Genomic DNA, 26,717 nt, shown 5'->3' with positions numbered 1-26,717 from the left:
CTTGTAAATGTTTTTTCTTCACTTCCTGTTTGTTGTGTTGTTTCTGTTTTGCTGATTGTGTTCTTTTGAGGGTTTCTTGTTCTCAAGTCTCTCTTGAAAAATAGATCTTTTCTTCAATTAAACTACCTGATTAAATTAAATATTATTAAATAAATAAAAAATACAAACCATCATTTGAACATAATACGAAACCAAATAACAAAACAGATTTATTTACATTTTTTAAGATAAAGGTGCTACAACATTCTTAGATAAATGAGCTTATGTTAATAAAACAGTTCAGCTGTTAACACAGTATGTGCTAATAAATAGTGTGGTTATTGTTTCATGTGTAGAATATATCCGTGGTTACAAGTGCACTACGTTTAACACATCAACTGCTAATCTGATTAACTGTAGTTTATCATGTGTTTAATGCAGGAGATACTGATAAAGAGAATAGGATATACCGTGCTTGGTCTTTTGATCAGTAGAGGTAGCAACCTATTGTGAAGTAATTGCTTTAAAGTTACTAATATGTTATGATGCTACACCACAGTTACTGTCTTTACACAGATAGGAAAATGTTAAATAACAGAATCAAGTAGTGAAGTATAAAAAACGTGAGTTACAGTCACAGTAAGGTGTTGCTGTCAAGCCTGTCCTGGGATCAGTCTTGATGCAGAGAAACTAAGCACACTGCCATTTGAGATCTGGGTCAGTTTGAGATGAGTGCTTTTGTCAGACAGTCTCAGGAGGGAGCAACGCATCTCTATCTTACAGTCAGTGCAAACGTACACACACTCAGTAGTTCTGCACAGGTGTGTATTATGTGTAGGCTCTCAGACAGGGCCGGGAGTGGTGTCGTCCGTCCTTTGCACTTCTGCTTGGTTGTCTGCTGCCTTCTGTGGGGTGGAGTTAGGGGTGGACTGTGCTGTTTTGCTGGGTGATACTGGTGAGGAGGGCTGTGGTGTTTCTGTTCTATCACTGACCGCCTCCTCAGCCTCCTCCTCCCTCTGCTGTACAGAGGAAAGGTACTGCTCCAGCAGGCTGCAGTCTGCACTGTCCACACCGTCAGAGCTGCCTGCGAAGCCGCTACGAACAGAGCTCAGTGCTCGCACCGTCTTTAGAGAGTCTGCTGTCCCACTGCTCAGGAAGCTGTCTTCCTGCGCTGCCTGCTGATCACTTGTTGACTGGAAGCCAGAGTCTGGGAACGAGGCGTCTGTGTTGGGTGGGTTTGTCGTGCTGGATGCAACAGGCGGGGTGACTACACATAGTCCAGGAGCTGTGATCTGAGCCGGAGGGACAGCTTGGCTAATGCTGGCCAGCTGCTGCTCCACGGACTGCTTCCACTGCTGCATAGACTGGAGCTACAAGGAGAACACAGGAAAAGTGTAACGAGGCAGCTGTGTGAAACACTGCAAAGCTATTAACAGAAATTTAAAGGCCATTATTTTAGTAAGTCAGCATGTTTATCTGTCGGTTGATTAGTCCGTCAGCCCATCACTTGGTCCAGACTGAAATACCTCAACTGCCATTGGATGGATTGCAATGATAAATGACAATTTTAATCACTGACCTGTTTCCACAGAAACTTTACAGCTTCCTCCTGAACCAGCCTTTGTAACCTCTCTTCTTCATACTGCTGCTGCACCCTGCAAACAAATCCCATTTTTAACCATTATTAATCTTTGAAAATTTTAGCACAACCATATGTGATATCTACTGAAGTGCAACCATTTTAATATCATGAATAAAATAGAAAATCATCAGTGCTGAAGATCAGCCAGTTACCTGTCCAACTTTTCAGACAAGAAGAGGATATGGTCTTGCATCCTGCGCAGGCGGATCTCACTGCGCACCTCTCTGGCCATGGGGTGACAACACCGTGTGTGCTGTCCCCTCCACCATGACTGTATTTTAACTGCTGCCCTGTCTGCCTCCATCAAATTTGATTTACTGGCACATGTATCAACTTCTTCCAGCTTGGGGGCGTCTCTCATCTCTGCTTTACCAAAGTCAAAGGTTGTTTGCAGATCATTTTGTGGTGTGCTAACTTTGACGCCCACTGCTCCGGGTGTCAGAGCTGCACCAGAAATAACTTCCTCTTCAAGACCCTTCACTTGCTTATCTGATGAGGGTGACTGATGCGTCTTGTTTGCGCTGTGCTTTTTGGGCTGTGCTGGCCGCTTCGGAGCCAGGGAGTCAGGTTCAAACGTCTCTGTCTCATCCTCACTGTCAGAGTGGGCGGTGTGGTGCTCCAGGTCGGATGTGAAGGGGAGGAACGTGGATTCTGAAGAAAGCATGCTGCCACTTAGTTTCTCCTCGTCGGTCTGCACATCCTCTAAATAGATGTGCTCCTCTCGGGGCCTCGGGCTGCGAACTACCGTCAGTGACGGGTGGGAAGAATCACAGCTCACCCAGGTGTTAAACTGCACGACTGGTTCTGTACAAAAAAGGACACACCAAACAGTTATCATCTTGAAATATAAAGCTCTACATCACAACTACCTGTAAAGAGAAACAATGAAAACAAATGCTCTGGGAACGCCCCACAGAGAGACAAAGAAACGGTCTTACCTGTCTCCCGCACTGATGGAGCAGCTGCTGGTGCAGGTGCACTTGTGTGCTTCACCTCTCTGGCTCCCTCCTGTGGGACTGGGTGTGTAGGACTGTGCCTCTCCACATCTAGCTGAGTTGGACGAGGAGGACTAGGACAGCCTCCTCGGGTCTCCTCTAACAGCTGCTTTTGGTGAAACCTGAGAGACAAAAAGTCATTGCAAACATGTAGTAAGTTTGCGTGTTGTTTGTTGTGTAGCATTACTGCTGAATTCAGATTCATACCTCTGCTTACTGAGGATCTTCTCCAATTTAGCATCTTCTGCCGTTTCCAGGGCTGGTGATGATGACAGAGGGCACACAGTGGCAAGGTACTGAACCAGCTGAACATGCTGACCTGGTCGATATGAACGTCCTTTTCCCTGACTGTAGAGCCACTCTGCTTTCAGACTGTCATTGTGACAATAATACACAATAAATAGAGATTCAAACATTTGGATAGTATCCATGCATTAATCTTAACAAGCAAACTAACAGCATAGGAATGTACGCACCCTTCTTTCTGTGACACCACATAGCCATCCAGGACCTTTAGGCTCAGACACCAACTCATGACATACGGCCGATAATCAAAACTTGGCAATGAGGGGGTTGCCATAACACAAGGGTTGCTCATAATGGACAGCTGCTCCAGCTCATGGAGAGGTGCCAGGTATGATGCCTATGGAGTAATACAAGTAAAACAGGTCAATGATAATTAGCCTCTGTATAATATAAATGGAGATCAGTGCTGCTGTAACGAGTAAGGGAAGAGATAATTACTTCATTAAGATCTCTTATCTCATTTTCTGCCAGGGAGAGAATGGATAAATGGGCAGGTAGGTGAGCAGGAACAGTGCGGAGTGTTGTAATGCTGTTTCCATGGAGTAACAGTGTCTGTGAAATTGACATAATACTCATCAAAGATACACAAAAGACAACTACAATAATAACTGTACATTATTAAATTGTTATATTTTGGTTTAGGCTCTCTTTTGACCTCAGAGGCTCCAGCGCTCACCTTCAGTGCCACCAGTTTAGTCAAATCACCAATGGTAGAAATGTTATTGTCAGACAGATCCAAGTGTTGAAGGGAAACACAGTTGGTGAGTTGCTCAATAACCTGTGTAAAAGCATGTACAGTTAGTAAACATATTAAGACACGGGCTGAAACTTATGGTTTCACATATGCAACAAGATGAATGAGATATGATTTTATTTGAATCTCTTCTCTCCTCACCTTAATATTGTTCCCGGACAAATTGAGCCATTTGAGGTGTGGCAGATCCCTGAGCCCCTCAATGTAACCAATACTGTTATTGGGAAGATTGAGGACGGTCAACTGGGTTAACCGAGACACGCCCATCATTCTCACCAGACGGTTACTTGCTACAGATAACTAAGGAGAAAAAAAATAAAGATTGAAATCAAGAAAATGTTAAGTAAAGTATTTAGGCACCAAATTATACCTTTAAATAAAAGCAGTAAAACTACCTGCTGAAGGCCTGGGCTCCTTTCCAGATGGTCCAGCTTCATTATGTGGTTACGGTCCAGGATGAGAGTGTGAGTGTCCTCAGAGCAGACGAAATTAGGGTCCAGCTTTTGCATACCGCAGGCTGAAAGATCCACCACAGGACCTTGAAGGAGCAAAGGAAGAGGAGATTCAACAGATTAGAACACCACAACTACTATCATTTTGCTAATCACCAAGGCCATATTACACACAGGAACCTAAAGCAGTTATGCATACACACAGTACGCAGCTGCAGTAAGCTGGAGGGCAGATAGACACACTAATTTTAGGCATAAAAGGTCAGTTTGCAGCGGTCAGGGCTTGTTGAGAAGTTAAATAATTTACAGAAACACTGTTATCAACTGGGTGCATGGAGTTAATATAAAGGCACTGACTAGACTAATAAATGATGCTACTTAGCTGCATTATGGGAATTGGAGGATACTGAGTTTTTAAAGCTTGACTGATATAGGAACTAAAAGATAGGATATCTCAGCCATTTATTTTGTTTTAATGTCTCTGCAAATCTTCCAACTACATTACAGTGTAACACTAAATCACCAGAGTAACAGGAAAAGGAGCGAACAATCACTTTTGTGCAGTAGACAGAGCTACCTCTGTGTAATCACATCTAAATAACAAAAGAAAATACCTGAGTCATATCAAGTATCGAATTCTTACACTAGCTAACATTACCTACACAGAATGCAGAACATTAACACAACACAAAATGAGTTGGTCTAATATAAAGTTTTGCTACAATTTGATATAAGACAATTATTAAGTCTAGCATTAAGTTAAAGCATCGACACGGGAGGTTTTATCTGCATCCTTTGAGACTTGTTAGTTAGCTAACGTCAGTACTATAGAGGTGATGCAGCTAGCTAACGTTTAGCTAGCAAGTAATAAACACTCACAACAGCTACCGCTAAATAAAAATGAACTATCTTTGCCTATTTGACGAAAAAAAAAACGTGGAGACCACTTACCTGCATTTGTATCGACTTGTAAATCCGATACACCCATCCTGTCGCCTTAAGCAACACCTTTAGCTAACAGCTCTACTAGCTGCAGACTGTGATGTGAAAGGCAAGACGCGTCTGCCGCTTGTCAAACGGTTTTACCCAAAGAGGTTCTGGGAAATGTAGTTCATACACGCTGCCTCGCTCATTATGGAACGGCGTCTTTGCGGCGTGAAAAGACTACAATTTTCATCGTTTCCTACCGCCTGCTAGGTTTAAGAAAAGAAAGAATAAGCTAGCTAACTGTAGTTAATGACGAAAATATCTCGCACTGACGGTAATTATTCTCTAACTTCATTTTTAATTTGCTTAGTTCAACTCTTTATTAGAATTATTACACCATAAAGTACCGCCTGTCCGCTTGCTGTTACGCTTCCTAGGCAACCGTCAGATTGTGACGTAAACCTTGTGGTGATTGGCCAAATATTAATTTGAGTAAACTATTTTTACAACAGCAAAAATAATTTATATTTGTATTTCACATGTGAAGTATCAAAAGCACGTCAACTGACCGAAAAATATTTAGTCTTTATTAGTTCTTAAGTTTCGCTTTGTGGTCTCCTAAGTCCGTTTCCGCATCCGTCATCTTTCTTTCCGGTTTTGTGCCCTCTCGTAGCCATCATGAAGTGAGTGTACAGAATAGTATCAAAAGCCATCTTAAGACTTAAACAAACTATCTAACGATGCTATGGACACAAAGAGTAAATGTATACCCTTTTCTTTATGTGATGCCTTGTATTTGTCGTTTTCAGGGTCGAGTTGTGCAGTTTCAGCGGGTATAAAATTTACCCCGGCCATGGCCGCCGATACGCCAGGATAGACGGAAAGGTAACCGCTTCACCCGACACCGACTCACATTTGCTCTGTCTGTAGAGACGTGAAGTACAATTTACCGCGTTGAATCTCCTGTATTCGTTGTATTTTGTCGCTTAATGTGAATGTGTATGACATAAACAACGGTCTTTGACCCAGGCCCAGCCGGCGCCTTTGAATGCTATGAAACCTGCTAGCATTAGCTGCTAGCATAAACTGTCAAGCAGACTGCAGAACAAGATACTGTGTTAGCTGTTACTTCTGTTAGTACGTGGCATTTAAGCAACACTACTGCATTGGACTGCTGTGTTATTGTGTTCGTACTGAGCCACTGAAGCGCTTGGGAATGTTTTAAAAATGTTATAGTGTTTTAATTAGCTAGCTTGATGTGTAAATTGTGTCAGAGGGGCATACGCTAGTCTCCTTATGGCTAACTTCAATGGTATGTGAGGAAAACTACAATAAATCCAAGCTCAACCATTAGTTAAATGTTTGCTTTTCCCAGTCCACATGGCTGTGCCTAAAATCACTCCCTATTTAGTGTATAAAGGTCTGAACTCTTATGTACTAAAGTGCTCTCAAATTCCCACATTGCAACAATAGAAGTTGTAAATGGCATCTGCATTACTTTGTACTAATAATCTCACACTACACATTTTGTAGATGACAAAATACAGCTGTCAGTAATGGTGCAAAATTTGTCTAATGTCACAATGTACTGCACATTATAGAGTAAGCGTGTGAGAGTCAATTAGATAGAGATTTGCAAATTACTTATTTAAGGATGTGATTGTCTGTCTTCATCAGGTGTTCCAGTTTCTGAACGCCAAGTGCGAGTCTGCCTTCCTGGCCAAGAGAAACCCCAGACAGATCAACTGGACTGTGCTGTACAGACGCAAGCACAAGAAGGGCCAGTCTGTAAGTAGCAGGCTGTATTTGTCTGTCTGTGTTTATAGTAACTAGGTGATGTCTGTGTAAATTGAAATTTAAACATATAAGATAATCCTTTAGTTGTCCCTCAGCAGCAGCGGGATAGTGAAAGCAGAACACAAAGCAATATATAAGTGTATCAATAAAAAGAAACACAGGTTGGTGTGATAAGTAAACTGCACAAAACAAAGAGTAATATAATAAGCAAACTGTATAATAGCGGCAATATAAAAGAAGCAAAATACAAGAGAGACTGGCTGGTTGATTTCACATTTATATGGCTTCAGGTCTTTATTATTATTATTATTATTATTATACTGTGTGATAAAGCAGCCAATACCTGCATTCGGTAATATTTGTTGATTGTCTGGTGCTGAAGTTTGGCCGATTTACTAATTTGGCATCTGGGCTTCTTTTTTGCACTGTGTGCTTATAATGATGTTGCTTATTACAGCACTAAAAATGGCAAACTAACATGATAGTGTTTATCAAATCGATTGCAGTTGTTGTAGGAATTTTATGAGTGTGCAAAAGCACTGCTAATATAAAGGGTAATACACAGGGAATTGTTTTGTTTTTTTAAGGTTGTTGAATACAAGTCAAGTTCCCACTCATTTATACACATTGATTTGGCTGCGGGTGGACGGTGTGCATGGTCTTAATCTGTGTTACGTGCTGTTGCCTGACTGTGTTTTGCAGACCGGGCAGCAGTGCTCACTCCACACCTGCAGCCATAGAGCAACAGGAGATCATAGTACTGGTCTTTGACGTCTTTGTTGACCTTTTACCATTGGCCAGCCTCCAAACTCTCCTACATGCCTCACTACTTTTCACCTGTAACTGTATTACGTGCAGTTTGATTCTGTCACAGCTCACACTTGTAAAATATCAGCATTTCAGTGATACTGTCAGGCGTAGTCTGCTTTTACTCTGGTTAGTGTTGGCATTTAAAAAATGTTTGAAATTCATTGACACTGATAGTTTTAAGAGGAAGAGTGCTCACCATAATATACCAAAATGTTTCATGTATGTTTGGCACATGCTTAGTTCTTAATAAGAGACGCTCTCTACACCCTGCTTGCATTTTGCTTTGGTAATTCCTGGAAAAATGTAGTTAAAACAAAGGTTTGCGACCTTTGTAAAGTTTAGAGTCCCCCTATGGCCACAGAGCTTTGGACTGCAGTTAGTATCTTTGGAAGGTTTCATTCAACAAGTTCTTAATTTTATAGTTCCCTGTTCTTATTTTCATCTGTCATGTAGCAGCATTATTGATTCAACACCTGTAGTGTTTTTCATGTGACTTAAACCAGAAGAAACGCAGTGTAAGCTGCTATTACGTTGGATACTCTTAATCGTTTTTTGTGATTCAGTGAACAGAGTCAGGGATGTGTTGACATGACACTGATGTGGGTCTGTAGAGTATTTTGTTAATACTGAGCTACAAATAACCTAAGGTCTCTCTGATGTGTTTCTTAACAGGAAGAGGTGACAAAGAAGCGTACCCGCCGCGCAGTGAAATTCCAGAGGGCCATCACTGGGGCCTCCCTGGCTGAGATCATGGCCAAGAGGAACCAGAAGCCCGAGGTCCGCAAGGCCCAGAGGGAGCAGGCCATCAGGTGAGGACACAAACCATACTGTCATGTAGTTACTCAGTTTCTTGGTTTCTCTTGAATCAGGCCGATTAACTCAAACATTGAGGTGCTGTAGTTTCAGCAGCAAAGATATTATGCTTGTAGAAGTTTTGGAATTTGAGTCTAATTTTCATGCACCACAGTTGGCCCTGTAAAGAATCCAATCTTGCAATGCCTTTTTTCAGTAATTAAATCAGATTCAGAAAAACATCACTTGGGTTCATTTTAGTCTCGACCAAAAAGACCTGCTGACTACGGTTGACTTAGTAACGGAGACAGTCTAGAGAAAATTGGTAGGACTAAATGTTGTTCCTAGTAGGACCCCGATAGATACAAGTGGAAATTTTAGGAGAAATAATAAATGTTGGGGCACTCACCAAAATCATTTTCGTTTGTTTTTCCATTGTTCCAGCAATCACCAGCTCTGGTTTGGTCAGATGAACCCTTAAGTTAATGTGCTATATGTGAAAATATGCTGTTTTTTCTTGTGGTCTCGCTTGGCCATCGCTGACTGGCTTTCGGTCCCGTTACCATCTTTCTCAGCCCATATGCCTGTTCCACCAGTAAAGACTGTGGTTGCGTGTACTACATCACCTGAATACAGCGTATCCATGTGTATAGGAGGAGGGTTTCGAAAATCTTATTGTCAGGATTTGATAAAGACCCTGGTATAGTTTAATACCATGATTCGGCCCAAGCCTATTATTAACTGTACTTTTTTATACCGAGGTACATAATCCTTAAATATCTGTAGGTGTATTAAGTCAAATGTGCAAATCAAAGAGCAGGACTACTTTATGGGTCAAATAAACCTCTAAAAAAATGTTTGCATCAACGTGATGATGTACTTACGTTGATTTGACAGATGTCATTTTCTTTATCAGCTGCAGGCTCATTACTGTGTGGTTATTTTATCCATTAACTCTTTCTCAGTTGTCTTTTTCCCCTCCAGATATTTTTGTCACATAAGATAATACAAGATGACTGAGTGTTTTATCCATATCAATCTCTGCTGCTTGTTTAGTTTGGCTGATTGTTTCTCTGTTTCCTCTCAGAGCTGCCAAGGAGGCCAAGAAGGCAAAGCAGGCAGCCAAGAAGCCCGCTGCTCCAAGTGCAAAGGTAAGATCTCATGTCTTACAGGAGTGGTAGTGTTTAGTTTTATAGATCTTTCTCTTCACTAATATCAAAGCTGGGAGACTATATGGCAGACATGTTGTGAATATTAAAATTCAGAGTACCATTTTTGTACAAACAAAAAGCTTATGTTGTGACAAGGTTAAAAAAATAAAAACTGCACACTGTGAAGGAGCTTGGCTTTCAGCTGCCTGCTCCTCAGTGTTCACTGGATTAATGACTAACTTTATTGCCTGCTTCAACTGTGTATTACGGTAATATGTAACTGAACTTAATGTTTTTGTCCTCCTGTAGACGTCTGCCAAGACAGCACAGAAACCCAAGATCGCTAAGCCCATGAAGATCAGCGCTCCCCGCGTCGGTGGAAAACGCTAAATCTGACTCAGTTTGTGGTTGTTAATAAAAAATTTGATTAACCATCATATGTGTGGTTTGTAATTTTTTAAGTCAATGTTGAATCGAGATCATATTTATTATTACATCAAAGCTGTGCAGATATCTAATGTTTTAACTAACTTGCTGCAACTTGCTTATGTGATTGATTATTTCAACCATACTTTTACTGCCATCACATGTTGAAAGCTCTTGTTAGGAAAAAGGATATCATCCTGAAGAGTTCATTGTCATAGTAAAGCTTAATCTGAGACTCAACTTTAAATCCAGATCTTCCCTCGGTGTTTTCCTCTCTGTCCTCATGTAATCGGTCGATCCTGTGTCAGACACACTGGCAGGACAGTGTTGATAAGCAAAAATAATCTGTCATGAGACCCTTAGAAGTTTGAGGCCATAGCAAGAATAGACTGAGATGAATGTGGTGCATTTTTGGCACCTTTTTAGTCTGAAGGTTTTCTGACAAAACTTTCAGAGTATGATTTCAAGCTGTGTTGAACTGGTGGATGTTAGAAACTGGGGTCTGTTGCTCTTACATGCAGACTGTTAGCAGCAGAGGGTGATGAAGTTTCAGTGATGAGTTTATGGAGTTTGTACTTTAAGCAGTAGCTCATGTCTATCATGAAGCCTGACATATATTCAGCATTTAAATTATAACTCACACCTTAAGTATTTTAGCAGCGGGGTAATGTATATGTGTTGGGGCTACAAATGAATGTTTCTGTTTTTGAGGAAACACTACTTCAGTTTACTGTTAAATTTGTAAAAGTCAGAAAATTGAAACTCACCATCAGGTGACTTTCTCACAATGCTTGTTAAGCTCAGACCAACAGTTGACCGTCATATAAAGACAAATAACCACAGAAAGTTGTCATAATTATGGTATTTTTGCTTGAGAATTCACAGGGCCAAAATTATAGAACTATTTGCGAATGTGTGGAGTTTTGCAACAGCATCTCGACCCATGTGTGTTTAATTAAAATTCCAAATGAGTAAAAGAACCTCTAATGTGCAAACAGATTTATGACTGTGCAGGGATCTGTAAATGCATACTCAGGATTAATTTGTGCATGGTCGGATTAGGAAATGTGTAAAAAGAAATCTCAAAATCTGTACTTAGATTAGTAAGTGTGCTGACTCTTGAAACTGTAGATAAATCTGTAAATGCGTACATAAATGTCACACTTATAATCACAGGTTGCTGCCGCCAAGTGTCAGCTCACATCTGCTGATATCTGCTACGGCAGAAGCCTAGAAAAAGTTGGTTGTAGAAGGACAGCCAACTGTTGACAGAATATTTACAGGGTTACTAAACTTGGCTTGCTAGGGGGCCATTTTTGCAAAATGACAGTAGTCAAGGGGCCCAGTATCTATGAACTGTTGGGAGTACGGGGGATCTTCACCTAGCACAGGGGTTGGCAACCTTTACTATCGAAAGAGCCAGAAAAAAAAAAAAAGAAAAATCTGTCTGGAGCTGCAAAACATATTTGAGCCTCATAATAAAGGTAACAGCATTTTAAATTGACTCTAGCCTATCAACATTACTAATAGATCTAAATAAGCATCCATTAATATGTTTTAGTAAAAGGTGGCTACTCTGCAGCGGACTATTTTTCATTATTTGGTACTTGAACTCTGTCTCGGTTTTTGTCAACACATTTATAAATATCAAATATTGGTAAACATGAACAACTCTCACCCAAATCCAATAACTAGAGTGCTAAAACTCAAATGTGTGATGTCATTAAGTATAAAGTCTGGAGCTGCTCCATAGACAATGAATGGTGAAAGATGTTCTAGGTGACACTGAGAGCACTCGGGAATATTCTGAGTATATGGGAACATTTTCTGTTTCAGAAATGAGAACACTACAATAGAATAAAGCTCATTTTGGTAGAAAACAAAAACAAACATACTGTGGGTCCACAAAATCAGTCTTTCATTCATTGTCTGTGGAACAGCTCCAGACTTTATACTTGATGACATCACAAGTTTGAGACGAACATCTCTGGTTTCTGGCTTTAAGAGAGAGCAGCTCACATGCTACAGTATATGTTCACAAATATTGATTGAACTTTCCAATACCATGGAAATAACATTGGATTTCTTAATTTAGGTGGTGCTCCCCTTTACGTTACAGTAAATAATTAAAGGGGCGCTCCAGTTGAGTTAGTGTTGCCCTGTGATACAGTTGAGGGACTTGAGAGAGAGATTTAAAATGGAAGCACCTGAGGCCAGAATATCCTCACTTTTAGACCCTTGTCGGGTCAAACACAATTTTTGCACTCAAACAACTTCAGCTTCAGTCAGTGAGACGTCCGTACTATAAATAAGCTGCAGGTGTTAAACAGGGTTTATTAGTATTACACAGCCACAGAGCCATCGTGAACCAACCATCATAGACCATCATATTGCCCTTTGTTCAAACAGTCAGATCAAGAATTATCTAAAAGTGAAAACATCAATTATTGCTAAAATATCCAAGGGATTAGATGTGTAACTACAGTGGAAACATGTCAAAGAAAGTACTGTTCTTCCACAGCAAAAATATAAAACACCTTTCTAAGAATAAAGAGGCATTAGCAGCAATGTTTTGATTATAAACATGTCAGAGTTTGCCAGCTGACTGCAACAATCAAACAGCTGCACAGGTTAAATATGTGGCATTGGTGTTACTGATACAGAATCAGAAAATAACAGCATCTTTCTATACAGTTTTCACTACAAGAGACATTTTAAATCAAGTGATTATATAAATTAGGATTCGCTCTCACACAAATTAAAGCCATTAAAATGGAAGGAATCATTACATGGTAATCAATCATGATTTAATAATCAGTGAGGTACAGATGCTGTGACTGTAACCTAATTATAAATAAGTAAATGAAACAATAAATGTGATGAAATATGTCTTAGATTCATTTGGAAAAAAATAAACATTCCTTTAAACTACCTTCAACACAAACCCAAGAGTTACCTTTGTTTTTGGGAAATTAATGCATGAGGTACTGATTGCTACACCTGAATGATGACGATGATGGAAGAAAAGCAAAAACTTCCCGACTAGCGCACAAGACGTAAAGCATGAAGTTAAATTAAAGGAAGTACAATCATACATGTTGTCGAACGAGCAATACTTGTGCGTTTATGACCATGATTCTTGAAGGTGTATTGACTACAGTTAAAAAAACGCTCTGTCCTTTTTTTTGTTTTGTTTATGACACCCTGAGGAAATCTGAGACTGGAGGAAAAGTTTCCAACAGGGACGACAGGCTTAATGTGGCAGATTAATGGTTATGGCATGGGTGTTATGGAGACGACGTGACATGATGCAGAGATGATGAGAAGGAGGGCAGGTTTGTGCCCTGTGTGAAGTCTCCCTTTGTATCCACTGGAAGAAGTGGAGCGTTGGCACCAGCAGAGCACTCAGGACTGTTCAGCCTCTTTAGCCTTCAGAGCCTGGTTGTACCTGTCAGAGAGAAAACAATAAAGAATAAATAACATTAAGATTTAAATTTGAACAACGTACATTTTATTTGCAGGCTGTTTTATGACCTGCCTGATCACAGTGAGTGAAGAGATGTGACTACATCTACATGCACAAAATGTTCTGGTTTTTGCCCTTATCCCCAAAAATAGATGAATAATAACATTCCTAGAGTTCCCACACAACAAACGTTCCATGACTTTTAAGGGAGCCATGATAAAAGTTCCATGTCGGAAAAGCACATGGTTCACTGTGTCTGTGGCACATGCTGACCCCATTATGGTACTTTTCTACACATAAGCACCAGCAGTCTCACTTTGCGTGACTTATACGTGTAATGTTTCTTAGGAGGGCACGGTTGGTGAGTTTTCCTTTTGTATTAAGCAGCAAATACGTTCTTTCAGTTATTTTGCCGTACTTGACACTGCACATCCTGTGATGCGACATATTAGACATATTACAGCTATCTTACAAAATATAATAAATGAATGAATGAATGCCTTTATTGTCACTGCATGTTCACATACAACAAAAGATTGTGTTTGGCTGTGGGGTACAAACTGTTTGCTGTTATGTTACATTACATGGAAGGATATCACCAAAGATTACTGTCACGATTCATTCAGTCATTATACAAAACAAAATTCCACAACTTTTCCAGGTTTTCCATGACCCTGGGAACCCTGTATTCCACAACTTTTACCATTTACATGCAACAATGAGCGCGTTTACATGCACACTAATAAACCGATCATTATCTGATTTCTGGAGTTACCTGATTATTCAAGTGGTCATGTAAACAGCATAATCCAATAGGCTTTATCAGATAAAAGCCATTATCTGATTATGAGAAATCAGATAAACATATCTAGCTTTTTCCCCAATAGTCAGATTATTCGGTGCATGTATACCCTTTAATCTGGCTTCTTTCGGGTTTTGCTATTTTATACTCCCACTCCACTACATTTTAAAAGGGAAATATTGTACTTTCTGTCCTATATTGACAGCTTTTGTTTCCTTTCATATAAAGATTTTACATAAAATAATATATTTTTATATTCTCAGTGTTTAAATTGTCACTTTTATTTTATCTTACTTATATGTTTGCACTTTGTGTGACATGTTTATATACAATACACTTGTATATTGCACTTTGCAGTACTTTTACTCCGAATCTACCCAAAGTATGTAAAATTGGCTCCACATTGATAAACTACACATTAGAATGCTCTCACATATAATTTATTTATTTATGTATTAATGATAAAAACAAACAGTACTGTAAGAATATAAGCTGTCAACATGATGAGTGCTTTATTCTGCAAATATATGACTTGCGTACTTTGAGGTTTTTCCAGGATATGAGTACCTACTGTAACAGGAAGTTTGAGTTTTATGTCATGTACTTAGGGAGAAATCCAACTGAAGGACTGAATCATGTAAACCAGGGCCCGTATTCACAAAGAATCCTAAGACTAAAAGTATCTCTTAGTGACGTCATTTTAAGAAAAATCTTAGAATTCCTTGAATTCTAAGATTTTTCTTAGAATTTTCCCTTGGTAAGATTAAAGTTATTCACAAAGCATCTTAGGCCTTAAGAGAGCTCTTAAGGTGAAAAACTGTTAAGAGGAGGGAGGAGGACTTTTAAGAAGCCTAAGTGTCTTAAACAGAGAAGATGGTGGAAAGACAGAGAGGAAGGAGAGATATTCTCCGTATATTGAACGACGGTGACTTCATAAGACGCTACCAGCTTGATCATGCAGGGATAATGTTTGTGGTTGACCTCATCAGGGATGAGCTTACTTTTCCCACCCAGCGTAGTAACGCAATAACGTCCGCTTTGGATTGCAGCACGAACCAGCGCTTCTCACATTCATCGCTTGTGCGTAAAAGGAGAGAGAACGACGCATTGATTTGTCGGGCAATGCGATCCTAAGTCTACCTCTTCCCTTGTGCCGTGATCCTGGGACCGAATTTCCCTCTTAAAACTCCTTTGTTCTCCTCGACGAGCTGTGCCAACAGCAGGCACTGCTCTTCTGTCCAGTTCGGCTTTCTCGTTCTTTTTTTCTCCATTTCATTCGTTGTTTTGGTCATTCTGCCAAATCAAACCGCTTTTTACAAGGAGGCCAGCAATCACAGTAATTGCTGACAGCTGAGTCTGCCTCCACCATTAATATCAAATAGATTAAGTAGTAAAATTACCAGCATGGCGAGTAAACATAACAATAAGCAAATCAATAGGCTATAATAATCGGTATGTGAATGAGGAACGTTCAAACATTTTGAAACTGTGTAACAATTAATTTAATTTTGCTGAGTTTCATCATCATGACATAAAATTATTTTCACGATTACACATTTCTTAATACAGTCTAAGTTCTATGATCGGTTGATTTCACTGTCCATTCATTACTAGGAGTGCATTTGTTTTTATTTTTTCCTTTTTGTAACAACCAATCACAGCTTTAAGAAGACTGCGTCATACCTTGCAATTAAGCTAAGATTCCTTGCTAGCAATTTTTAGGCTAAATTAGGAGCTCTCTGAGAGGACTCTGAGAATCTTTGTGAATATGGGCCCAGGTTTTTCTGATTATCAGATTATTGAAATGCATGTAAACGCGTCAAATCGGATTATTACCATTACCTGATTATTCCCAGTTATCTGATTATTGTGAGCATGTAAACATGCTCAATGTGTACTCTGATTAATGTGCTCTAATATGGCATCACATCAAAATATGGGAGTGGACAGCTGGCGTTGCTTGCGCCATTTTGTTTCTTTGCATCAAAATAGGATTTTTTTTTTTTGGTTTGAGTACAGTGCAGCCATGACATGTGACAGCTGACTGTTAATAAGGGTGCGGTGCAAACTGTAGTTAAAACCCAAACTGAGAGGCATATTCTGAATGCACTGTTTACATGCTGGGTTCCCACAATCGTGGAAAACCTGGAAAAGTCATAGAGCTTTTACAGTCACATTAGTATGTATTCAGAGAACTGGATACAGCATTTGCAGCAGGTCCCCAATCATTCCTATGAGAGTAGCAAGAATGGTTCAACTCCCATGATTAAATTTCCCAGATGATTTGCACTGCTTCCGCAACGTGCGACCAATAGAGCAGGCACACTTGAGACTTATGGCGGCCAAGCGTGGCTGAACGTCTGCCTTCCGCTGGCCGAGCAGGTAACTTCCAGTTTAGCGCATCATTAACATTAACTTGAATGGGGATAAAAAGATTTAATCTTGCATAGGGGTGTAACGGTACACAAAAATCTCGGTTCGGTACGTACCTCGGTACACAAGTCACGGTTTGGGTTTTTTTCGGTACAGTAATGAAAAAAATAGACAACTATTAAATATCTTTTACTTATTGGTAACCTTATTAAAACATACAACCACAGCAGTTAACTCTTTTTACACAATTTTTGAATGAAAGTAGAAATATAAAAGTGAAAAATAAAATCCTGCTGTTTTTTTAACACATTTTTTGAATGAAAAATATAAATATACATTTCTGCTTTAACAGTTTTACTCAATTACAATAAAAAGTATAGTGCAGCTGGTCAGCTTTAAAGCCTGCTCAGATTTAGTTTTACTAGGAACTTACTTAGCTTTCCCACTTTGTTAAAGTGCAGTAAACAAAACATGCTTATATCTAAAGTGCAGCTTAAACAATTTTACTCAACTCCAATGGCGTTGGTTATTTCTTTAGCGCAATGGTCAGGGAAACGCTCTTTCTTTTTAAACGACGACGATATCGTAGTTTGCACCAGATTGCTTTTTCTAGTCGTGCCGGTTAACGTTCAAACTCGGGTGGTGTCGCTTTAGATGCGTCAGCATGTTAGACGTGTTTCCAAGTACATACCCGACCGCTGTTCTGCAGTGTTGGCACACTGCTTTTGTCTTGTCCACTTGTTTATTTCCATCTTTGTATTTTACCCTGAAACCAAAGAAGGGATGCACCGAAATGAAAATTTGTGGCCGAAGCCGAATATTATTAAACGCTTGGCCGAATACTGAGTACCGAATACCGAATGCCGTTTTTTAGTTTTTCATTAGTTTTTGCAGATGAACCCCCTCCAGATTAGTGATGTCACGGTACCAAAATTGGGACCCGCTGTGCGATACCAATAAAAATATCATGGTTCTGAGTAGTATCACGATACCACAGCGAAAATGAGACAGATGTGCCTTTTCTCATTTATGAAAAGATAAATTTCTTTTCTATAATACATCAATGATATTTCAATGGAATAAATGACTTATTGACTTATTCATACTTCAAAAACAGCATCAATAAGTGATTTACATAGGGGGGATCAAAATAAAATAAATAAATACAATAAAATTCAACCAGCCACCCTCCTCCCCTGACAGTCCCTTCATAAGTAATCAACAGTCCCTAAAGTGCGGTGAGGTTTGTGGGCCGTTACTGCCGGAAGGAGAGAAATGTGAAAGGCTCGTTTCTCCTCTGACACATCATATACCTGTGTTAGGCTGGCTCAGCTGTTCAGGTACTTCTGGGCAGTCATGACACCAAGAAGAGGATATTATTGGAACCGACTTCTCCGTCGCCCGGTAAGCCGATGGCCGCCGTATTTGACAGGAAAACATTAGACTACTGTCTGTGTCTGTGACCCCCGTTCAACCCACAATCGGTGGGATTCGCCTTGCGTTTCTGCTGCTGGTTGAAATCTGTAGGCTGCTCGCACAACGTGCTGAATGATTTAAGCCTATTTTGCTCGCTCAAAACTATTTTTAGTCACAAATGTGAGTGCCGTGACGGACGGATCGCCACACTGCTGACATTTTATTCCACCCGGCACGCTGTTTGACTGCGTTATCAAAACACGCCGCTATTATTCGGTTACCGGTTAACTAGATATTTTAAATGGTTCGGCTCGCAAAAACGGAATTAAAATAAAACAAGATAAAATAAAATAATATCCTGCGCCCAATAATTCGGTACAGGGTCGTGCCGTACCGAAAGTCGCGTACCAAACGGTTCGACACAAATACATGTACCGTTACGGCCCTAATCTTGCAGCTTTTCTATATTTTTCAAATGTAGTTGGACCAAATGGATCAAATCCTGAAACAAGTCATTTCACAGGAGTGGTGAAGCTTAAAAAAGTGTATCCACTGATTTACAGGGGTCTCTTTCCCAATATAAGTCAACAAGAAAGTCTTTTTGGGCCGCAGGGCATTAAGTGACAGATCCCAGAATTTGCAGTACCGCTGTTTGGCTGCTACAAAAATTGGCTTCACAGCCTGGCGCACTTCCCAAGGGCCTGGCAACCATGGACACAATGAATATCTCTCTTTCTCTCAAACTCAGATCAAACTGCTGATCAAATATAAATTAAGATTCTTTTACCGTTACATATTTCAGTGCACTGTTTGGCTGTAACAGACGACCTCACACTTCTTTAAAATCTTCATGTCATTAAGTGAGTTTCACTCCTAATGGCAAATATTTAAACTAATTTCCCTGATGAAGTTAATTGTTGACTAAACCCAGATTAAAACTACTGTGTGTTACATATTTACCACAACGCTCACGGTATTAGCTTCAATGGCTGCTCACTTAATGTTGTAAATGAACCACAATAACACACAAACCTCCAGATCCTAAAGAGTTGAGAGCCTCCGCAACAGCCTAGGAAGAAGTTGACGCAAAACAGGTTCCAGTTCTTCGGGATGATGACCAATGAGTATCTGGACCAGATCAGACCTGGTGGAAGAAGGAGTGAAGGTTATGCACATAATGACAAACCAGCTGTTGCTCTTGAAAACAGAGTCTATGCTTTGGCACAAGAGTGACAGATAAGATTTGTTTGATGACACATATTGCAAAAGCAGACGCACCAGATGACCTTTAGCACAGACTGATCAAATTCTCTTTGAACAACAGACCGATAATTTTGAAATGTACATCGAAGATTCAAGGTCGAGATAGAAACACAATTCAGGGCCACATATTGTGATGAAGTTAGACCAAGATTTCTGATGTGTATATTATCTTGTAATATAAACTACATTCATTTTATTTTTTAGGTCAAGGACAGACTTTTTCTGGTACCAGTTATATTTTCCCAAATCACATTAACTGTTTTAAAATTAAATAAACCTACGCTGCAAATGGAAAAATTGTGCCATCAGAGGCTTGATGGACATCTGGAGTTCATCTTACCTGTGGCTGTCAGCACTGCAGACTGGGAGGTACTGAGTTTTTCTGCTGGTCGAGTCATATCAGCAAAACCAGCTGCAACCAGGCCCTGCAGAGGTGAAGACACCACAGTTAGCTTTTTACTGTATTTACTGTACAGAAAGTATACAACACGTCACCTGCATCCCTTCAAAAATCAAGAAATGCCACTAAATAAGGAGGGGTATTATTTTTTCTTTCATGTTCTATTGCTGGAGAAAAAATCCTGACAGTGAATGTTATTGTTGGATCCTGTAGTCATGTGAACAAGGCCCTCTGAGACGATAAAGTCATCCAAAAAACTAAGGGAATTTGACTCAGACAGCTAAATTTAGAGCAGAGCAATCTGAGGCTCAGATGTGAAACATTTTATTTTACAAAATGTTTTGTTTTGTAACAGTATTTAAGCACTTTATTTAACCAAAAAGAACAACAGTTCAATGTGATACATCAAATTCACTAATATTCATTACATTTTGAGTGTTTTCTCATCAAATTGTCATTCAGATAAGCTCAGATTAAAAACACACAGAGGATACAGAGCCAAATATGGAAGCTATCGGTGTGTAATCGTATTAGATTGCTATAAAATCCTGCTCTGCTTAAAAATCTCTCCCAGTAAAAGACACAAAACGAACCTTCAAGATTCACCTTTGTGTCTAAAATGTACGATCTCAGTAGGAACTCATACATATTGTGCCTGGCTCTCTCCTAAAATTCAAGCGTACTGAGTAAACATTCTGCAGGATATGGGAAAATCATTGGTGTTGCTTTGTGTATGAATCCTGTCTCTTTACTCCTCAGTGTCAAGATGCTACTGTTGGTTGCTTGAGCAGAATGTACAACATTCTTGTATATGCTGCAAAGAAGAATACCGATAAGTGACAAACCACCATCTAAGGCAAATTAGCATAAGATAATCATGGAGGATTACCCTCTGGAATACCTGACCTGTTTGGGACGATTCATGAAAATATGGACTCCATACGTTCAGTTCTCACACTATACTGTGGCTTGCTGCACCTATGATAGCACTGGTGTTTTATGTTCATATCCAAATGTTTCATCATTTTTATTCTTGATGGTTGTGCAGAGCTGTTCGATGTTGTTTGTGAAAAGAAGAAAAGTCAATAAATATACTTGGGGAAAACACACACACACACACACACACACACACACACACACACACACACGGAGGGAGTATGATGTCATTCTCTGCCTCTATATAAATACTCTGAATGTCACATACTGAACCTTTAAATTGTAAAAAACAGAAGTCAAATAAACAAACAAAAAAAAATTAAAACAGATTTGCCAGCAATGGTTTACATCCTTGGTGTTCTGTCTGTGAATTACTGGGTAATTTTACATCTTCATGCCCCTAAAAATATTCACATAACACAAAATGCATCATTGACTGAAGTGGCCACTCTGCACAGATATAAGTAATCTGTGATGAGGGGGTTTCATGTAGACAAAGCTTTGTTTTCACAAGCCAAAAAGACTGGGGACCGTCGGTCTAACGTATATTTACAATTAAACAGGTTAGACTGTGTGAAAATGCACTTACCCATTTAAACATTGGGGCCCAGAAGAAAACTGTTTTTGGACCTGAAATAAAAAGAAAAGAGAAACATTCAATTTTGGCAGCTGCGTTTTCACAGTTTTGTCTAGGAGGCAATAATCCGCATGCTCTGGTTCTCTAATGGGATATCTGGGAAACAGATACCAGGACGCCTCAGTGTGTCCAAACACAGAGGAAGCAGACTCAGATAAACTTAATCAGCTCTGCGTGGCTTGCCTTACGACAAGAGAAGAAAACTGTGAGGAAACATGAATGTCCTGCTGATTTCTAATCTACTGTCCTCATATGAAAATCACCTGTAAAAACCATCAAACTGATCCAATCACACTCTTTTAGCACTATTCATTTAGCTAGTTTTTAGTCACTTGAGAAAAGAGATTTAAAGACGTCACCATGAGCATGTTTTAGAAACAGAACAATCATTTAATCAAGAAACTCATCGACAGATTTATTATGAGAAGAGCCTTTAGTTGCAGCCCTGCACAAGTTAAATCAATAAAACACCACATGGCAATCATGTCGTATGGCATGGCTCAAATTTTTATTGAGACTTTGATTGTTTTATATTTTTCATGGCGATACCTTTGAACTGCTTTTATACCCCGAACTGAACACCACACCACTATAAACTTAATGCCATATTGGCTTTAGGACAACAAAATGTTGCAAAGCAGCAACACCAAATATCACATACTTTACCATATATCAGTGAACATCAAAAAACGTGGCCAGCCCATGATAAACATGAAATGTGCTATTTCAAGTTTCCCAAGATATTACATAACATGGTTTGATTTCATTGAGGTTTTCTCCTTAAATTAGTTAAACTTCCAGCCAGGATTTTATAACTGATGAAAAGATTAGATGTAAAACTGGTAAAACAGCTGAGAACCTGGGAATCTGTAACAAATACTTGAACACTACAGGGTGTCTGTGCTGCTGGGAGCAGACAGACACACTTCATTAGCAACAGCACATGACAGGACAATACACGGGACCATTAAAAGCTGCTGGTCTGGAATCATCTTTCCACATGTCCCCGCTCTGTGCTGCAGGCTAAACAAAGAGGAGGACTTCTGTCCCTGCAAATCATCACTGAGGGAGGGAGGTGGCTTTAGTCACCACCCCTTCATACCTGGTCAGAAAGTTGTCCTTGACAAGTGGAGCTCCAGTACAGTACAGACGAAACAGACTGTCCCCAGTGACGCCAGCGACTCCTTAATCTCAGTACCCTCTAGTTAAGATCAGTGTCAAAGAGATCTGAATGTGTGTGCTTGCAAAACAGGAGAAACACAGTCCCTTTATTAAGTCCTCCTGTCTAAACATGATGCAATGATGCAATCTAATACAATGAATTAAAGTTATAATGTTCAGTTTCTCTAAACTGTTTGAGAAATAGTGTCATTATTTGTGTAGAAGTTACTTCAAAGGTTAACCCTGTATCACAAGATTTAGGCATATAGAGATGCTATAAATCATGATTAGATCTTAAAAGGTCCAGTGTGTAGGATTTGGGAGATATACTGACAGAAATTAAAAACAACAAGCATGTTTTCTTTAGTGTATAATCACCTGAAAATAAGAATCGTGTTTTCATTAGCATAAAATTAGCTGTTTATATCTATATAGGGAGCAGGTCCTCACCTATGGAGATTGCCGTGTTTCTACAGTGGCCCAGAATGGACGAACCAAACACTAATTCTATATAGGACCAGTCGCGTTTTGTGTCGGCCAGCGCTGTTAGCAGCCCCTCTGCAAAGAGAGCGTGGAAAAACACAGATTTTTTAACTTGAAACTGCTTTATTCAGTGTTTTTGTTGGCTTAAATCAACGGGTCTGTTTGTTTCAGAGAGGAAGAGACCTCTGCGGATAATTCGGCTCCCGATAAAAACTTCCTGTGTGTCTGGATCTTAAGTTATCAGAGAAAAAAGGTCAGCACATATTAGCAGGTGCTGGGCCAGAGGCCCATCTAAGACATGCCAAGCAGCATCTGCGTTAACCGGTTTTAATTATCAGGTCCATTTGTTTTGGACGGGATGAGACTTTTGCGGATAATTCGGCTCACAGTAAAAACCTCCTGAACAATAAACACAGAAGGAATCCTAACCAGGAGAAGTTTACGCTGTTTGCAATCTACAAACCTCATCGCTAGATGCCACTTAATCCTCCTAAATCTTGTACACTGGACCTTTAAGATAATGCTACGAATAATGATTAGAGCTTAAGCTACAAAACGATTGACAAAAAATTATTGAGCAATAATTTTGAGTATCAATTACTTCTTATTAGGCGTTTAATCAAACACGGAAGTCAAAAGATTTGCTTTTAATCAGCCTCTCAAGTGGGAAGGTTTTATATACATTTTATGAGAATTGGTCGGGCAAAGCAAGACATTTATAGGTTGTACCTTTGGTGCTTATGCTCATTTTTCACTATAGCCTTTTGTTTTTACATTTCAGAGTCTAGACAATTAAACTTAAAAAAATAATAAGCAGATTAATAATTGGCAACTGCCCAATTAGAATCAGAATAAGATTTGTTGCCAAGCAGGTTTTCACCTACAAGGAATTTGCTTTGGTTTCTAGTACATACATTAAACACACAAATGAATGAATGAATGAATGAATAGTGCCAATATCATTACATGAACATAAGATTATATTCAAGTGCTAGTAACCAGTTTGGTCATGTATGATTTTCCACATCATGAAAGCACTTCCTGTGTCTATCGTCTCTTTTCTGGGTTGCCATATTTTTATTTGCACAAGTTGATATAAAGACAATAAGAAGCTCTGAATAAGGAGCGGCTGAAATGAGAGTAAATTTAACTTTTTTTTATGGCAATGAACTTTGAACTCCTCTCAAACTACGGTAAACTTGGTGACTTTAGAGTCCACAGACGCTGCCTGTCATAAACTCAGCTCTTCTTCACAGACTGAGCTGCTTAGCTGGAGTGATCCCAGCAGATTAGGGTCTCCCACAGCAACCTTGACTGACACATCAAAACAATGACCACCACATACTTCAGGCATCAAGAATAGATAGGGGCTGCTGTTTGATCCACTACACGTTAGTGCATTCACATAACTGCCACCACACAGCTGCACGGAGCCCCGCATCCGTCCGCCAACACATCACAAACACACCCAACCTGCTCATCAGGAGCCGGGTGTTTAAACTCTGCCTTACCTGCCGGGTGGTTGTACATAGGTCTCAGTTTGGCGGGCAGCATATGCTCGACCCGGTCCAAAATCCTGTGATAGGACGCTCTCAACGCAGCCATGACTGTGGGTAGATGCTCTGATGGAATTACAGACACTGAGCGGAACTTGAAGCTAACGCGCTAAAAACGGTTAGCTAGCTAAAAGCTACAGAATGCTACAAAACCGTTTGCCTCCGTCTGTTAGCTATATATTATCATGTAACTGAAAGACAGGAAGACTGAGCGATAAGAGAGGATGCTGTTGTCCTACTGTCGACCTTCTCCCGGTAGCAATGTGACCATGCTAGCCCGGCTAGCTCCTCTGTAGCTTCTGTCTGACCGTCACCAACACGACGAGGTGACTTTCTGTGCGATGCAACCTACCGCGTGAGGGGCGGGGTTACACGTTACCTTCCTCTCATTGGTCCGCCAGGCCAACACCCCGATACGATTGGTTTAGAAAGGATTGTTTCTTTTCTTTGCCCGGTGTATCCCGACTGAGTGGAGACAAATTGTCGTTTTTTCCCCAACTATTTTTAGTGAAGAAAAAGAAAAGTATTCAGATTTTTAGAGTGATTTTTCAACTCTATGAACACGATGAAAAATTAGATATTAACTGATCCTTAGAGGAGAAATGCAGGTTCTCTCAGGAACAGAAAAAGAAGCCACTGGGTCACATATGGCGCAGTGGCGAGTACCTGCAAAGGTGAGCCCTTTGCATGAACACTTAAAGTTTCTGCATATACATACGCAAACATGGACCTTATTCAGCTGTATTTGATCTTAGCTGGGGCGGACCAGTAAAACCACTGCAGAATAACCTAGAAATAACAGCAACCTTTACAGTTTTTATTTTCTTTTAATGTAAAAAGGTACATTTTAAGAGCTTTTATCTGTTTACATAACAGATGATGAACAGCCTGAGATATCTCGAGAAAAAAAGTGCAGTGTCCTCAAAATGTCTCAGTTTTCCACATTCAGCTAGTCTAATTCTCTCTGTCATTACATTTTCCCATACATTTCCACTCTTGCAGTACTATTGGCATCACCACACCAAACTAAAGTGGAAGATATTCAGGAAGCAGGTTAAGTTATCCCCTTCCTTACAAACCTCTTACATATCTAAAGTTTTGGCCATACTTTATTCCACCAAAAGTTGAAAAGTCTGATACACATTCTTTTGTACTGAAGCTGCTGGTTGACAATATTTTGCACAGTGTTCAGTATCTTTAAATAAAATAAAGTAGAATACATGTTCTGGTCAGGGTGGAAAAGCTTCTGAAGCAGCTTTAACTTGCCCTGAAATCTGCACCCCTTAGCCTTCACAGCTGCTTCAACAGTAGGTGTGCAAAGTCATCTACTGGGCCAGATTGGACCCTTTGGTGGACTGGTTTTGGTCCTCGAGCCATATGTTTGACACCCCTGCCATAGAGATGCAAAAGAATAAAGATTTAGAAAAGAAAGAGGATACAAATAGTTTTGGTTTAATTTTTGCTAATGCTATGATTAAAATATTTTTATTCACAATTTGCTTTGTAACATTATGCTATATATTCAATAACTTTACTTGAATTACACAGAAATAAAAAGAGTAAATTATAACATGTGCCCTATAGGGTATTGACATATGACATCATGGCACAGTCAACCTGTTAGACCACAAACTACTCACTTTAATTTGTGAATCAAATGACGGGCTGCCAGATTTTCTGAAAGAGTTCCTCCCTGTTTGACACAGTGAATCTATTTTTCTCTAAGTGTTAAACATGACCTTATTCCTTCAGCCACATATCAGATATTGGAAGCTCCTCAGATTTTCAAAACTGAAGCACTAATTTGCGAGCAGTGCAGACAGAGGACAAATGTGGACAAATGGGAAATGGCTCCCGAGATCAGGGCCTACTGAAGTAAGATATCAATTCCTCTGTTACAGCCTGATGTTGTGGCCCTGTCTTGTAAAGGGGGCCTGACACATGTCACAACAGCCCAACAGCCATGTTTCGCCCTGGGGCCCCAAACAGGTTAATCTGGCCCTGTCTTGATGGGACTCTGACAAAGTCTACAAAACTGTGGGACATGTTGTCAAACAACTTGTTTAGTTTTCTTTAAAATTTGAATGAAAAGGCGGTTTACTTCTGTGTGCGAAGGCTGGATTAACACCAAGCCCACAGCTGTCATATGCAGCATTATCCTGCCTCTGGAGTCTGAACCATCTACTGTAAATA

General features: G+C 39.8%; 3 protein-coding genes and 1 non-coding gene across 4 annotated transcripts; 2 read left to right on the top strand and 2 right to left on the bottom strand.

Moving 5' to 3' along the window:
- Positions 1-201: 201 nt before the first annotated feature.
- cep97 (centrosomal protein 97) lies at positions 202-5,319 on the bottom strand. Its single transcript, XM_049594484.1, has 11 exons — positions 5,080-5,319; positions 4,072-4,214; positions 3,818-3,976; positions 3,599-3,700; positions 3,361-3,474; positions 3,093-3,259; positions 2,824-2,988; positions 2,560-2,738; positions 1,774-2,425; positions 1,559-1,634; positions 202-1,349 (listed from the first exon to the last, which is right to left on the bottom strand). The coding sequence occupies exons 1-11, from the start codon at positions 5,114-5,116 to the stop codon at positions 822-824; spliced, it is 2,322 nt and encodes a 773-aa protein (XP_049450441.1). The 5' UTR covers positions 5,117-5,319; the 3' UTR covers positions 202-821.
- Positions 5,320-5,605: 286 nt separating this feature from the next.
- rpl24 (ribosomal protein L24) lies at positions 5,606-10,042 on the top strand. The gene is made up of 6 exons (XM_049594586.1): positions 5,606-5,738; positions 5,865-5,940; positions 6,733-6,843; positions 8,335-8,471; positions 9,542-9,605; positions 9,915-10,042. The coding sequence occupies exons 1-6, from the start codon at positions 5,734-5,736 to the stop codon at positions 9,993-9,995; spliced, it is 474 nt and encodes a 157-aa protein (XP_049450543.1). The 5' UTR covers positions 5,606-5,733; the 3' UTR covers positions 9,996-10,042.
- On the top strand, positions 7,494-7,674 carry LOC125900297 (small nucleolar RNA SNORA23). The gene has a single exon (XR_007450843.1). It is a non-coding gene; the product is annotated as a small nucleolar RNA SNORA23 (small nucleolar RNA).
- Positions 10,043-12,340: 2,298 nt separating the features above from the next.
- On the bottom strand, positions 12,341-24,855 carry mpc2b (mitochondrial pyruvate carrier 2b). Its single transcript, XM_049594590.1, has 5 exons — positions 24,480-24,855; positions 21,277-21,317; positions 19,692-19,776; positions 19,121-19,232; positions 12,341-13,479 (listed from the first exon to the last, which is right to left on the bottom strand). Exons 1-5 carry the CDS (start codon positions 24,571-24,573, stop codon positions 13,437-13,439), a joined length of 375 nt encoding a protein of 124 aa, XP_049450547.1. The 5' UTR covers positions 24,574-24,855; the 3' UTR covers positions 12,341-13,436.
- Positions 24,856-26,717: the final 1,862 nt, after the last annotated feature.

The sequence above is a fragment of the Epinephelus fuscoguttatus genome, linkage group LG13, assembly GCF_011397635.1.
Source record: "Epinephelus fuscoguttatus linkage group LG13, E.fuscoguttatus.final_Chr_v1".
In the NCBI taxonomy this organism is placed as follows: domain Eukaryota; kingdom Metazoa; phylum Chordata; class Actinopteri; order Perciformes; family Serranidae; genus Epinephelus; species Epinephelus fuscoguttatus.
This window is presented reverse-complemented; position numbering and strand designations above follow the sequence as displayed.

Bases quoted from the DNA above. Each gene is read 5' to 3' on its own strand.
- cep97 (XM_049594484.1), bottom strand. From the start codon at position 5,116: ATGGGTGTATCGGATTTACAAGTCGATACAAATGCAG. The intron at 3,260-3,360 runs GTAATTATCTCT...ATTACTCCATAG, and splicing joins AGATAAGAGATCTTAATGAA to GCATCATACCTGGCACCTCT. The intron at 2,989-3,092 runs GTGCGTACATTC...TCACAATGACAG, and splicing joins GTGGTGTCACAGAAAGAAGG to TCTGAAAGCAGAGTGGCTCT.
- rpl24 (XM_049594586.1), top strand. The intron at 6,844-8,334 runs GTAAGTAGCAGG...GTTTCTTAACAG, and splicing joins AGCACAAGAAGGGCCAGTCT to GAAGAGGTGACAAAGAAGCG. The intron at 8,472-9,541 runs GTGAGGACACAA...GTTTCCTCTCAG, and splicing joins CAGAGGGAGCAGGCCATCAG to AGCTGCCAAGGAGGCCAAGA.
- mpc2b (XM_049594590.1), bottom strand. From the start codon at position 24,573: ATGGCTGCGTTGAGAGCGTCCTATCACAGGATTTTGGACCGGGTCGAG. The intron at 21,318-24,479 runs GTAAGGCAGAGT...TTTTTATTTCAG, and splicing joins TATGTACAACCACCCGGCAG to GTCCAAAAACAGTTTTCTTC. The intron at 13,480-19,120 runs GTTTGTGTGTTA...TCTCTCTGACAG, and splicing joins CAACTCTTTAGGATCTGGAG to GTACAACCAGGCTCTGAAGG.